Genomic DNA, 15239 nt, shown 5'->3' on the forward strand with positions numbered 1-15239 from the left:
ACAACTGAAGTGCCTCAACTATAAGTTGATGCTTCTCACCTCTCTCCCTTCCCTTCTCTCTCTCCCTCTCATTAAAAAAATAATAGAAATCAACCAATGAATGAATAAACAAGTGAAACAACAAATCAATGATTCTCTCTCCCTCTCTAAAAAAATGAATTTAAACAAAAAAGAGCAATTCATTAAGAAAAAAAAGTAGAGCCCTGGCCGGTTGGCTCAGCGGTAGAGCGTCGGCCTAGCGTGCGGAGGACCCGGGTTCGATTCCCGGCCAGGGCACACAGGAGAAGCGCCCATTTGTTTCTCCACCCCTCCGCCGCGCTTTCCTCTCTGTCTCTCTCTTCCCCTCCTGCAGCCAAGGCTCCATTGGAGCAAAGATGGCCCGGGCGCTGGGGATGGCTCTGTGGCCTCTGCCCCAGGCGCTAGAGTGGCTCTGGTCGCAATATGGCGACGCCCAGGATGGGCAGAGCATCGCCCCCTGGTGGGCAGAGTGTCGCCCCTGGTGGGCGTGCCGGGTGGATCCCGGTCGGGCGCATGCGGGAGTCTGTCTGACTGTCTCTCTCTGTTTCCAGCTTCAGAAAAATGGAAAAAAAAAAAAAAAAAAAAAAAAAGTAGAAATGTTGCCAGGGGCTGGGGGAGAAGGAGTGGGAAATTGTTTAATTAATATAGTTTGAGATTTTCGAGATGAAAAAGTCCTGGAGATTAGTTGCACAATGTATCTATTTAAGATTACTGAACTGTGCACTTAAAAATGGTTAAGATGAGGCTCTGGCCGGTTGACTCAGCGGTAGAGCATTGGCTCAGTGTGTGGATGCCCCAGGTTTGATTTCCAGCCAGGGCACACAGGAGAAGCGCCCATCTGTTTCTCTACCCTTCCCCCTCTCTTTTCTCTCTGTCTCTCTTTTCCCCTCCTGCAGACAAGGGTCCATTGGAGCAAAGTTGGCCCAGGCGCTGAGGAAGGCTCCATGGCCTCTCTGTCTCATGCACTGGAATGGCTCCAGTTGCAACAGAGCAATCCCCCAGATGGGCAGAGCATTGCCCCCTAGTGGGCATGCCAAGTTGATCCTGGTCAGGTGCATGCGGGAGTGTCACTCTCTGCCAACCTGCTTCTCACTTCAGAAAATTACAAAAAAAAAAAAAAATGGTTAAGATGATAGATTATCTCATGTGTAGTTGACCAAAGGGTTAAGGGAACTAACTCTCTGGACTGCTGAACATGTGCTGTATTGTGATCACAGTGGAGGGCAGATGAGTCTATACAAAGGTAAAACACTGTAGACCTGTACACTTAATATTTATACAGCTCCTTTAGTTACACAATACCCTGATAAAGGGCTGGGGATGGGGGAAGGAAGGAAGCACTGACACCTGCTACAGTGTGGATGAATCCTAACAACATTTTGCTAAGTGAAAAAAGCCAGTCACAAAAGGTCATGGAGTATACGATTCAATTGATGTACAATGTGCAGAACAGCAAATCCATTCTGTAGAGACAGAGAGTAGATTAGTTATTGTCTAGAGCTGGGGGCAGATGGAGGGTGAGTGACTGCTAATGTGAACAGGGTTCTTTTTTGGGGTTATGAAATGTTCTAAAATTAGACTGTGGTGATGGCTGCACAGCTCTGTGGATAGACTAAACACTACTGAAATGTACTTTAAATGGGTTCATTTTCTGATACGTGAATTATGTGTCAGTACTGTTCAGTGGAAGCAACCCTCCCAGAGTGACGCTGTCAGAAAGAATTCCATGTTGCTGAGTTGTTTTTTTACCTTCTGTGTCTCCATCCACTGCTGCTGGCATGAATGTCTTCGGCACCACTGTAGTTGTCAAAAGTTCTGCTTGAAATTTCCCTAGAAATTCAACCTCTCAGGCACATTATCTTCCCTCCTTTCTGCTTTATGCCCTTTGCTACATGGTGAAACCTAGTAAGTCATGCCTTTAAAAATGTCAAGAGAGCCCTGGTTGGATAGATCAGTTGGTTAGAGCATTATCCCAAAACATAGAGGTTATTGGTTCAATCCCCGGTCAGGGCGCTACAGGAACAGATTGATGTTCCTGTCTCTCTCCCCCTTCCTCTCTCTAATATCAATAAAATAAAGATTTAAAATGTCAAGAGGTCTTCCACTGAATAGCTATGCTTTTGATATGAAGGTTCTTATGTTCATTTAACAATTTACATATTGAGCATTTACTGTGTGCAAAATTGGTAGTGTCTTAGCAAACAGAGCTATAGACTTGGGTCTCAGAATTCCTACTTGCTGGTAGATAAACTGAATCAAGTTCCTTAATCTCTCCAGAGCCCCATTTCCTCACTATCAATGGGAAAAATAAAAGTAGTCCCCAAGACTGGTGTAAGGATAGAAAGTGCATAGTCCAGAGTGTCTAGCACATGGTGAGAATCAATGGATGTTGGCCATTATTATAGTTAATAACCTTAACTCTGAGATCAATTCCACAACCTGCTGGCAGGCAATAATGACCTTTCTTTCACTGTTGGGAAATCACGAAAATAATTATGAGACACAGTAGAGGTTCTTACAGTGCGTTATTAGTTCACAATAGCCAAAAGGTGGGAGTAACCCAAGTGTCCATACACAGATGAATGAGTAAACAAAAGGGCTCCAGACCAGCCACTTGAGGTATCATCTGGAAACTTTTTAGAAATGCAAATCCTTGGCCCAGTGAATTAGAAACTCTGGGGGTGGGCCCCCAGCAGTCTGTGTTTTAACAAGCCCTCTAGGTAATTCTGAGTCATGATCACGTTTGAAAAGCAATGAGTGACAGCACCGTGGATCCTAGGCCAGACAACCATGCCCACTTAGCCACTTGCATTAGGCAAATAAACCGGACCTCTACTCCAAGCTCAGTTTTACCAGCTGCAAGATGGAGATAAAAGCAGAACAGACTACATATAAGATTGTTGTGCAGTGCTTTACAACAGTGTCTGGCACCCAGTAAGTGCTCAGTAGATGGTGGCTGTTATTATGGCTTTTATTGCTGAAATAAGAAATATTAAGAAATTTCCCAAGTTCGTATCATAGCATGGACACAAGACACGGAAAGTAGTAACACACATAGAATATCTACAAAAAGCTTTATAGAAAAGTCCCAGTGACACAAAATTGAGACTCATGGACATGGACAAGAGTGTGGAGGTTACCAGGGGGAGGGGATGGGAGGGGAGGAGCACAAAGAAAACCAAATAGGTGACAGAAGACAGTATGACTATGGGTAATGGATATGCAACATAATCAAATGTCAAAATGAGCTGGAGATGTTTTCTCTGAATCACCCCATTAAAATTGTCTAAAATTAAAAAAAAATTTTTTTAAATAGTCCCAGTAAGATGTCATTGTAATAAGTTTTTTGTTTTTTTTTTTTTTTTTTTTTTTTTTTTTCTTTTTCATTTTTCTGAAGCTGGAAACAGGGAGTGACAGTCAGACAGACTCCCGCATGCGCCCGACCGGGATCCACCCGGCACGCCCACCAGGGGCGGTGCTCTGCCCCCCAGGGGGCGATGCTCTGCCCATCCTGGGCGTCGCCATATTGCGACCAGAGCCACTCTAGCGCCTGAGGCAGAGGCCACAGAGCCATGCCCAGCGCCCGGGCCATCTTTGCTCCAATGGAGCCTTGGCTGCGGGAGGGGAAGAGAGAGACAGAGAGGAAAGCGCGGCGGAGGGGTGGAGAAGCAAATGGGCGCTTCTCCTATGTGCCCTGGCCGGGAATCGAACCCGGGTCCTCCGCACGCTAGGCCGACGCTCTACCGCTGAGCCAACCGGCCAGGGCCCCATAAGTTTTAAAAATAACTCCGAAAACACTCTTCCCCTGAGGTTTAAGACAGGCATGTGGCAGTCGGCATCTGAACCTTTTTTTTTTTCTGAGGAGAAACCAAAGTGATTGTATAAGAGGGCACATACACTTAGGTCATGCCTTACAGTTAACAAAGGAAAAAGTGAATTGTGAATCTAAAAGGAGTGGGTGGGTCACACTTAATAAAAATGGAACAGTAAATGCCCGGAGGCTAAATTAGCCCACCAACTGGAAAGTTTCATTAGCAGATAACCGTTGGTCCTATTTTGGTACCTCAAACCTAGTAAATCTTGTGTCCTGTGATTATCTGTGGCACCGCTGATTTCCTGAGTGGCACACTCAGTATGGCTTTCTTTCTGTTCTCTAAATCATTTTCTGGTCTTGTTACCCTTAAATCCTGCATGGAAACAGGAAGGATTTTGGAGATTTTCCCCATTTGGGTTAAATGCATGTAATCCTGGGTCAGTGACTTCATCTCTTAGAGCAGCGATTCTCAACCTGTGGGTCGCGACCCCAGCGCCCACAGGTTGAGAACCGCTGTCTTAGAGTTAACCTTCTTTGGAAAACAATCTGGTTGTAGGAAGGGTGGGGACTTTAAAGCTTACTTAAAAACAACAACAACAACTTAGTTGAAATGTTTATTCACATTAAAGAGTTGGGGGAGCATTAAAGGAGATTATGGGAATTCCATCCTCCATGCACACAGGTGCTCCACCATGGAATGTAACAAACAGTACACTCCTCAAAAAGCTCTTGAGAATGAAGTGAGTTTAGCACAGGGCCCAGCGCTGAGTGGTTTAAGGCTGTGTTAGTATGAAACATCTAGAGCAGGGGTCAGGAACCTATGGCTCACGAGCCAGATGTGGCTCTTTTGATGGCTGCATCTGGCTTGCAGGCAAATCTTTAATAAAAAAAATAGTGTTAAAAATATAAAACATTCTCATATATTACAATCCACTCATTTCCTACCACTCATATTCATGGTTGCGGGTGGCTGGAGCCAATCACAGCTGTCCTCCGGGACAACACTAAATTTTTATTGGATAGGCCCTGGCCAGTTGGCTCAGCGGTAGAGCGTCGGCATGGCGTGCGGGGGACCCAGGTTCGATTCCCGGCCAGGGCACATAGGAGAAGCGCCCATTTGCTTCTCCATCCCCCCCTTCCTCTCTGTCTCTCTCTTCCCCTCCTGCGGCCAAGGCTCCATTGGAGCAAAGATGGCCCGGGCGCTGGGGATGGCTCCTTGGCCTCTGCCCCAGGCGCTAGAGTGGCTCTGGTCGTGGCAGAGCGACGCCCCGGAGGGGCAGAGCATCGCCCCCTGGTGGGCAGAGCTTCGCCCCTGGTGGGCGTGCCGGGTGGATCCCCGTCGGGTGCATGCAGGAGTCTGTCTGACTGTCTCTCCCCGTTTCCGGCTTCAGAAAAATACAAAAAAATATATATATATATTAAATTTTTATTGGATGCCTGACATACAAGGGTAGTTGTATAGCTCTCACGGAATTACATTTTAAAATATGTGGCGTTTATGGCTCAGCCAAAAAGTTTCCCAACCCCTGTTCTAGAGAAATCTCTAGTAGAGTAGGCCATGTTGCCCCCCACATCTTCAGCTTGGTTTAGAAAATATTCTGTTACATAACTAATTTTGTATACAAGCTGTGTTTTTTTGTTTTTTTTTAGGTGAGAGGAGGGGAGATAGTGAGACAAGTCCCTCAGCTGGGATCCACCCAGCTACTCCATCTGGGGCCGATGCTCCAGTATTGAGCTATTTTCAGCACCTGCGGCTGATGCGTTCCAGTGGAGATATTCTCACCGCCCGCACCCCCCCCCCACTCTAATCAATCAAGCCCCTGGCTGCAGGAAGAAAAGAGAGAGGGAAGAGAGGGAGGGTGGAGAAGCAGATGGTAGCTTCTCCTGTGTCCCTTCGCTGGAACTGAACCCCAGAAGTCTGTATGCCAGACCCACACTCTATTCACTAAGCCACTGTCCAGGGCCATATAATTAAGTTTTTTAAAAGATTTTATTTATTGATTTTACGGGGGGGGGGGGAGCAAGAAGTATCAACTTATAGTTGTTTTACTTTAGTTCTTCATTGCTTGCTTGTGTATATACCTTGACTGGGCAAGCTCAGGGTTTTGAACTATAACTTCAGCATTCCAGGTTGACGATCCACTGTGCCACCACCTGGTCAGGTACACTTTTTTTTTAATGGTGGTAAAACACACATAAACTTTTTTTTTTTTTTGTATTTTTCTGAAGCTGGAAACGAGGAGAGACAGTGAGACAGACTCCCGCATGTGCCCGACCGGGGTCCACCCGGCACGCCCACCAGGGGTGACGCTCTGCCCACCAGGGGGCGATGCTCTGCCCCTGGGGGGGGGGGGGTGTCGCTCTGCTGCGACCAGAGCGGCTCTAGCGCCTGGGGCAGAGGCCAAGGAGCCATCCCCAGCGCCCGGGCCATCTTTGCTCCAATGGAGCCTCGGCTGCGGGAGGGGAAGAGAGAGACAGAGAGGAAGGAGAGGGGGAGGGGTGGAGAAGCAGATGGGCGCTTCTCCTGTGTGCCCTGGCCGGGAATCGAACCCGGGACTTCTGCACGCCAGGCCGACGCTCTACCACTGAGCCAACCGGCCAGGGCCTACAGCATTTTTTCTTTTTCTTTTCACTTCACCCCACATAACACCCACCAGGTTCATCCATGTCACCAGAACTTCCTTTTAAGGACTGAATTAGTATTCCATTGCGTGTATATACCACATACATTTTTATACATAAAAATTTTAATTATAGCTATTGCTTGTGGTTTTTTTCATTTTTAGTCAATAATACATCTTCATAATGTTTTAAGAAAATGTACTTAAAGCCCGCTGTAGATATTTAGAGCCTAGGTTTCACTTCCATAACAGACATTCAATGAAGACGAGGCGGCGGCACCGCCTCCTCAGTAATTAAAAAGATAAACTGACTTTCCAAGGACAAGATTAGAGCGAAAAGGAGATCGGGCTTTGGCAGCAGCGACCCACTTGTAAGGATTAACCATAAAATGAGTGGCTTGCGAACCAAGACACCACACCTACCACATTTAAGAAAGCGTGTGCCACAATCCAGTCGTCATCTACCCAAATGTCTCCTTCCATTAAAAAAAAAAAAAAAAAATCAAAACACACATCTCTGGGTTCTGCGAATATTTACTGGTCCGGCAGTTTCTTCCCTCCCACGCCCAGGTTTTCAATTTTGTCTCCAAACCGGAACCGTGACGGACAGGGGTCCTTCAGTAGTTGCCAGAATCACCCGAGGACTTGGGAAAGAAAAAAAAGCAACCCCTCCCCCCCAAAAAAACAAAAACAAAAAGAGGAAGTCCAGAGATTCTGAGGTCACAGACCCGGGGCGGGGCCCGGGAAACCGCCTTGTCCCAAATTCCCACGCGACTCCCTCGTCCCCCCAACCCGCGAGCTGGGATGAACTGTCTGGCTTGTGTGCAAAGCGAACTTAGAACACCTGAGGGTGACGGAAACTCGGGGGAAACGTACCAAATTTCATGGGAACCGGCACACGCATGTTTTGAAGAAACTATAACAAAGAAACCGTCAAGAACAGACGGGAAACAGGAGTCGGAGAACCAACACCAACCGCGCGACCGAGACCTTGGCTACTCCCAGACCGCCTAACCGCACATTCGATAGTCTTTCAATCCTACGGTGCAATTTAGCAGGGCCTTGTTTTCTTTGGGAAAAATAAATTAGAATTTTAATTCTCCTCGGAAGCAGTACGCCTTGGATGCTCGTGACAGGGGAATTAAATATCTTCAAGCAAAAGCAAAAGCGGGAAACAGCGCCCGTGACGAATCTGCTTCTTCCGATGTAAGGGTCCGGTCGGACGGGCACTGAGAAACCTCTCCATCGTTTGGAGCCTGGCGCCGGTTTCCGTGGGGAAGGGAGGTCGGAACCCAGTAGATGTGAGTGGGGACGGTTTGGCGGGAGCGGGGCCCATCTGGCGAGAAGGATTTGGTTAATTCGGCCCGGACAGCCCGTTCACCCGTGTGTGGGCCGCCATGTTGAAACCTGGCAAAGGGGGAACCTTTGGGGAGTTGGGGAGCTGGGGCAACAGCTGAGTTGGAAAGATAGCCCTTTTCGCTCTACGCCTACCCAGAAGGTCAGGTGCCGGTGGCAAAGGCGGAGGCACTTAAAGGGTTTGGGGAGGTTGCAGGCTTTTCCACCGACACTTCCGCCTTAGAGTCTACGGCGCCACTGCGCATGCTTGGTAGGGCTCTGTAGGTCCCGCCTTCAGTTCCATTTTCCACTTGGGTGGGAAGCGCGGCAATGGCTTGCTATGCAGACTTAGGAAGGAAAGACGTGCTTTCTTTTGCTTAAGGACGACTTTTATTTGTCTCATAATTTACAATTATAAAGCACTTTCAGAGACAGTTATCTAAGCTTCACAAAAACCTAGCCAAGTAGAATTTAGCTACATTCAACGGATGATTTACATTTTGCCCAACGTAGGACGGGGCTTAAACCTGGGTATTCTGATTCCCAGTCTAATATGCTCTTTTTAATTTCCCACACTTTCATCTTTAATGGTTGACTGCCCACCCACCTCCACCTGACACCATTCATCTCTCACATCTTATCCCCGTGTATGAAATAATGACCGAGAATCTAAAACTCCAAAAAAGAAAAAACAAAACAAAACTCCCAAAGAGGCTGTTGCTGGAGGAAATGTCAGCATAATGCTGCAACGGAGGAAATACACCCAGAAAGATTCATGAGAAGCAGTGAAGCCCGCTGTTCTCTTGGTATTTGTTAGTGATAGAAGCAGGTGCAGAAGAGTGAGAAAACACCTGCTTATCCCTTAGTAATTCTCTCCAGATTTTTTTTTTTTTTTTTGTATTTTTCTGAAGCTAGAAACGGGGAGAGACAGTCAGACAGACTCCCGCATGCGCCCTACCAGGATTCACCCGGCGCGCCCACCAGGGGGCCGCGCTCTGCCCACCAGGGGGCGATGCTCTGCCCCTCCGGGGGCCTCACTCTGCCGCGACCAGAGCCACTTTAGCGCCTGGGGCAGAGGCCACAGAGCCATCCCCAGCGCCCGGGCCATCTTTGCTCCAATGGAGCCTCGGCTGTGGGAGGTGAAGAGAGAGATAGAGAGGAAGGAGAGGGGGAGGGGTGAAGAAGCAGATGGGCGCTTCTCCTGTGTGCCCTGGCCGGGAATCGAACCCGGGACTTCTGCACGCCAGGCCTACGCTCTACCACTGAGCCAACCAGCCAGGGCTCTCCAAATTTTAATTTGAAGAACTCTTTAAACTTTGAACCGCAGCTCTGATCGTGCACAGTAATTGCAGTTTTATTTGATAGATCTTTGTGACCTTTCCCTGTAGAATGGGGAAAGGGTCTTAGCTTCCAACTCCCAGAATCGTAATCATTTTTACCCCCTATCCCCATCTCCAAAGGTTTATATCTTAGGATGGCCATCTCAGGTAATACAGTGTGTCCGTAAAGTCATGGTGTACTTTTTTTTTTTTTTGTATTTTTCTGAAGTTGGAAACGGGGAGGCAGTCATACTCCCACATGCGCCCCACCGGGATCCACCCGGCATGCCCACCAGGGGGCGATGCTCTGCCCATCTGGGGCGTTGCTCTGTGGCAACCAGAGCCATTCTAGCGCCTGAGGCAGAGGCCACAGAGCCATCCTCAGCGCCCGAGGCAACTTTGCTCCAATGGAGCCTTGGCTGCGGGAGGGGAAAAAAGAGACAGAGAGGAAGGAGAAGGGAAGGGGTAGAGAAGCAGATGGGCACTTCTCCTGTGTGCCTTGGCCGGGAATCGAACCCGGGACTCCTGCATGCCAGGTTGACGCTCTACCACTGAACCAACTGGCCAGGGCTCATGGTGCACTTTTGACCGGTCACAGGAAAGCAACAAAAGACGATAGAAATGTGAAATCTGCACCAAATAAAAGGAAAACTCTCTCAGTAACATACCTATTCAGTGCAGTTCGATGTGGGCTCACGCACAGATTTTTTAGGGCTCCTTAGGTAGCTATCCCGTATAGCCTCTACAGACTCATCACTGACTGATGGCCTACCAGAACGGGGTTTCTCCACCAAACTGCCGGTTTCCTTCAACTGCCTATCCCACCGAGTAATGTTATTCCTATGTGGTGGTGCTTCGTTATAAACGCTCCGATATTCATGTTGCACTTTGGTCACGGATTTGAATTTAGCGAGCCATAGAACACGCTGAACTTTCCTCTATACCATCCACATCTCGACTGGCATGGCCGTGGGCTGCTTCGCTGTATACATGGTGTTACGTCATCATCTGCGCATGCGCACATGCTGCCACATATCCTACAGAAACTGGGAGGATTTTCCTTTTATTTGGTGCAGATTTCACATTTCTATCATCTTTTGTTGCTTTCCTGTGACCGGTCAAAAGTGCACCATGACTTTACGGACACACTGTAGTTAAGAGCTCAAGCTCTGGAGTGGAGTAACTCCTTGTTGGGTGGCTACTTAGCTTTGTGATTTGTGGTAAAAGACAACCTTGTTTTGTATCGCACTGTCCTCATCTGAAATGGCAATGATAGTAGTAACTGTTTCTTGGTTTTGTTGAGGAATGTGCTTAGCACAGTGCCTGGCGCCTCCTCGGCATTCAATACAAGGTAACTAGAGTTATAAGGTTAGAATCTAAGAATTTTAGGGCCAGTAGAATGGAATTAATTGGAGCAGAGATTCAAACAACATAGTGGTATCTTTTTTTTTTTTTTCTTTTTACGTGGAGAAATTCCTGCCACCAGAGGAAAAAAGACACAAAGTACCTGAGAGGCAGAGCCCAGGCCCAGACAGAAATCTCACGGTGTCTGTACTCCTTCTGTAGCTTCAGCTGTTTATCAGCCTTTTACTGATGAACATTCCTGAAAGGTGTCTTCAAAGTTGCTTTTTTAAAATTAATTAATTTATTTTTACAGGGACAGAGAGAGAGTCAGATAGAGGGATAGATAGGGACAGACAGACAGGAAGAGAGAGAGATGAGAAGCATCAATCATCAGTTTTTCGTTGCAACACCTTAGTTGTTCATTGATTGCTTTCTCATATGTGCCATGACCGCAGGCCTTCAGTAGATTGAGTAACCCCTTGCTCGAGCCAGTGACCTTGAGTCCAAGCTGGTGAGCTTTTTGCTCAAGCCAGATGAGCCCACGCTCATGCTGGCAACCTTGGGGTCTCAAACCTGGATCCTTCTGCATCCCAGTCCGACACTCAATCCACTGCGCCACGGTGGGTCAGGCTTCAAAGTTGCTTTTTAAATTTTTTTTTTAATTTTTAATTTATTTTTTACAGAGACAGAGAGTGAGTCAGAGAGAGGGATAGACAGACAGGAACGGAGAGAGATGACAAGCATCAATCATTAGTTTTTCATTGCGCGTTGCAACACCTTAGTTCATTGATTGCTTTCTCATATGTGCCTTGACCATGGACCTTCAGCAGACCGAGTAACCCTTTGCTGGAACCAGCGATCTTGGGTTCAAGCTGATGGGCTTTTTGCTCAAACCAGATGAGCCCGCACTCAAGCTGGCGACCTCGGGGTCTCGAACCCGAGTCCTCTGCATCCCAGTCCGACGCTCTATCCACTGCGCCACTGCCTGGTCAGGCCAAAGTTGTTTTTTTTTTTTTCTTTTTGTTTGTTTTTTATTTTATTTTATTTTTTATTCATTTTAGAAAGGAGAGAGAGAGAGAGAGGAGAGAGAGAGAGAGGAGAGAGAGAGAGAGAAGGGGGGAGGAGCAGGAAGCATCAACTCCCATATGTGCCTTGACCAAGCAAGCCCAGGGTTTCAAACCGGCGACCTCAGCATTTCCAGGTCGACGCTTTATCCACTGCGCCACCACAGGTCAGGCCCCAAAGTTGCTTTTTAATGATGACAGACACATGTGCCCTCCTTTTAAATAAGCAGTGACACAGTGTTATGTCTGTTATGTCCTGCTTCTCAGTTCTCAGTGAAGTGGTCCTTTTTGTCTGATTTGGACCAAAGGTAGTCAGTGAATTATGCTTGCAGTTGGTTCGGTTTCCCAGCGTGTGCGCAGAAGGTCCGAGGATTTGGAGATGAAGTGAGGCAGACCTGAGACTGAAGAGCGTTGACTGCGTTGGGGGCAAAAAGTGTAGCGTATAACACAGGAGGTTCCACAAGCTGTGGGAGAGACCATTTTGCTTCATGGGGCGGAGGCTGCAGGCTGGACTTGGAAAGGCCCGTGGAATTTCCACCAGTGGAGATGTGGGAGGCGGAAAGGAAGAGAATATTCCCAGCAGAGGAAATTGCACTGAGAAAATCATGGCACTGGGGAATTGGGACACATTCAGGGCATAAGGAACCATCCTGGGTAGAATAGGTTTTGCAGTGGAATACGGTCCTCAGCTAAGTGAGGATCAGAGGACTTTAGTCTGTTGACTTCAGGTATTTATTTATTTATTTATTTATTTATTTAATTCAGTAAGAGGAGGGGAGGCAGAGACCAGCTGCTGCATGTGCCCAGACTGGGATCTACCCGGCATGCCAACAAGGGGGTGATGCTCTGCCCATGTGGGATGTCTATGGCTCAGCCAGCAAACTCTTCTTTTTTTAAAAAAAAATTAGCCTCAAATAAAAAAAAAAATTAGCCTCAAATCTTATTTTTTAAAGATTATTATTTATTCATTTTTAGAAAGAGAGGAGAGAGTGGGCCCTGGCCGGTTGGCTCAGCAGTAGAGCATCGGCCTGGCGTGCGGGGGACCCGGGTTCGATTCCCGGCCAGGGCACATAGGAGAAGCGCCCATCTGCTTCTCCACCCCTCCCTCCATCCTTCCTCTCTGTGTCTCTCTCTTCCCCTCCCACAGCCAAGGCTCCATTGGAGCAAAGATGGCCCGGGCGCTGGGGATGGCTCCTTGGCCTCTGCCCCAGGCGCTAGAGTGGCTCTGGTCGCGGCAGAGCGACGCCCCGGAGGGGCAGAGCATTGCCCCCTGGTGGGCGTGCCAGGTGGATCCTGGTCGGGCACATGCGGGAGTCTGTCTGACTGTCTCTCCCCGTTTCCAGCTTCAGAAGAAAAACAAAAACAAAAAAACAAAAACAAAACAAAACAAAAAATGACATTTCCGGCCCTGGCCAGTTGGCTCAGTGGTAGAGCATCGGCCTGGCGTGCAGGAGTCCCGGCTTCGATTCCCAGCCAGGGCACACAGAAGAAACGACCATCTGCTTCTCCACCCCTCCCCCTCTCCTTCCTCTCTGTATCTCTCTTCCCTCCCGCAGCCGAGGCTCCATTGGAGCAAAGTTGCTCCGGGCGCTGAGGATGGCTCTATGGCCTCTGCCTCAGGCGCTAGAATGGCTCTGGTTGCAACAGAGCGACGCCCCACATGGGCAGTGCATCGCCCCCTGGTGGGCATGCCGGGTGGATCCCAGTTGGGCACATGCGGGAGTCTGTCTGACTGCCTCCCCGTTTCCAACTTCAGAAAAATACAAAAAAAAAAAAAATGACATTTCCATAGTTGTTCCCAGGCTGGTTTTCCTATGGCCATTTTAAAGTCTCTAAAAGGTGAGCCTGTGTTGTTGTTTTTTTGTATTTTTCCGAAGCCAGAAACGGGGAGGCAGGCAGGCAGACAGACTCCCGCATGCGCCTGACCGGGATCCACCCGGCAGGCCCACCAGGGGGCGATGCTCTGCCCATCTGGGGCATCGCTCTGTTGCGACCAGAGCCACTCTAGCGCCTGAGGCAGAGGCCAAGGAGCCATCCCCAGCGCCTGGGCCATCTTTGCTCCAATGGAGCCTCACTGCGGGAGGGGAAGAGAGAGACAGAGAGGAAGGAGAGGGGGAGGGGTGGAGAAGCAGATGGGCGCTTCTCCTGTGTGCCCTGGCTGGGAATCGAACCCGGGACTTCCGCACACCAGGCCGACGCTCTACCACTGAGCCAACCAGCCAGGGCTGAGCCTGTGTTTTTTAATTTACTTTTTATTTTGAAAACTTTACTTTTTTACTATAGTTTTAAAGGGAGAGGAAGGGAGAGAGAAACATCAATTTATTGTTGCACTTATTTATACACTCCTTGGTTAATTCTTATATGTGCCCTGACCTGGGATCAAACCCACAACCTTAGCGTATTGGGATGATGCTCTAACTAACTGAGCTACCGGGTCAGGGCTGGTAAGCCTGGATTTTGATTCATGTCTCTAGGTTATAATGTAGTTAGTTAAGTGCTCTACAGAGGCTAAACTGCATGATACATAAACATGCATCTAACTCAGGTATGGTCATCCTCTACTTCCTCCTGGGAGAGAGAGTGGGAATTGTGGGTAAGAGCATCTCCGCGCCCACTGCCTGGCTCTGATACTGTCCCTGTTGTGTCGTTGTGTGTCGTGTCCCTGCCACCCCCCTCGCTTTCTAGCTGGGAGGCCTCAGCCTTTGGGAATCCACTTCCTTCCCTACTGAAGGAGGAGTGAATGGCAGAATCTGCTTCATGGGGTTGCTGTAAGGATCAAATAAGTCGCTCCCAGTAGGTGCTACATAAATGCTTGCTGTGGTCCCTCCTAGAACATGAACGACTGGATGCCCATCGCCAAGGAGTATGACCCTCTTAAAGCTGGCAGCATTGATGGCACAGATGAAGACCCCCACGACCGTGCCGTCTGGAGGGCAATGTTGGCACGGTACACCCCCAACAAAGGCGTCACGGGAGACCCCCTCCTCACCCTGTTTGTGGCACGACTAAACTTGCAGACCAAAGAGGAGAAGTTAAAGGAGGTGTTTTCCCGTTACGGGGACATCCGACGGCTGCGGCTGGTGAGGGACCTGGTCACAGGCTTTTCCAAGGGCTATGCCTTCATCGAATACAAAGAGGAGCGCTCCCTGCTCAAAGCTTACCGGGATGCTGACGGCCTGGTCATCGACCAGCACGAGATATTCGTGGACTATGAGCTGGAAAGGACTCTCAAAGGGTGGATCCCTCGGCGGCTGGGCGGGGGCCTTGGGGGCAAAAAGGAGTCTGGGCAGCTGAGGTTCGGAGGGCGGGATCGGCCTTTCCGAAAGCCCATTAATTTGCCAGTTATTAAAAACGACCAGTATAGAGAGGGGAAAAGGGAAAAGCGGGAGCGATCCCGATCCCGAGAGAGACACTGGGGCTTGAAGACCAGGGACCGGGACCATGACCGGGAGCGGGACCGGGGCCGGGAGAAGAGGAGGCAGGAAAGGGAGCCAGCCAGGGTGCGCCCTGAAAGCGACTGGGAGAGAGAGAGGGACGTCAGAGATGACCGGGGCAAGGGGAGGGGGAAGAAGGACAGAAGTAAGTAGAGGCTTACCCACCTTAACTCTCCTCCCTGCACCAGTGGAGCCCCAGAAAAAGGCATCATAGAAGTAAAAGCGCGGAGAGGTTGCGCTGCTTTTATACAAAGTTTAAGTCCGAGGCTAAATAAAACTTGCTGATGGTA

At 48.9% G+C, this 15239-nt stretch overlaps 1 protein-coding gene and 1 long non-coding RNA gene across 3 annotated transcripts; one reads left to right on the forward strand and one right to left on the reverse strand.

Moving 5' to 3' along the window:
* Nucleotides 1-4474: 4474 nt before the first annotated feature.
* LOC136395787 (uncharacterized) lies at nt 4475-7404 on the reverse strand. The gene is made up of 3 exons (XR_010749382.1): nt 7330-7404; nt 6877-6929; nt 4475-4709 (listed from the first exon to the last, which is right to left on the reverse strand). It is a non-coding gene; the product is annotated as an uncharacterized lncRNA (long non-coding RNA).
* On the forward strand, nt 7141-15239 carry SNRNP35 (small nuclear ribonucleoprotein U11/U12 subunit 35). Of its 2 annotated transcripts, none has more exons than XM_066371122.1 (2): nt 7141-7659; nt 14347-15239. In XM_066371122.1, the coding sequence occupies exon 2, from the start codon at nt 14350-14352 to the stop codon at nt 15100-15102; it is 753 nt and encodes a 250-aa protein (XP_066227219.1). In that variant the 5' UTR covers nt 7141-7659; nt 14347-14349; the 3' UTR covers nt 15103-15239. The 2 variants fall into 2 exon arrangements, with proteins under 2 accessions (XP_066227219.1, XP_066227218.1); XM_066371121.1 differs by having other exon boundaries at nt 7145-7754.

The sequence above is a fragment of the Saccopteryx leptura genome, chromosome 2 (genome assembly GCF_036850995.1).
Source record: "Saccopteryx leptura isolate mSacLep1 chromosome 2, mSacLep1_pri_phased_curated, whole genome shotgun sequence".
Classification (NCBI taxonomy): Eukaryota; Metazoa; Chordata; class Mammalia; order Chiroptera; family Emballonuridae; genus Saccopteryx; species Saccopteryx leptura.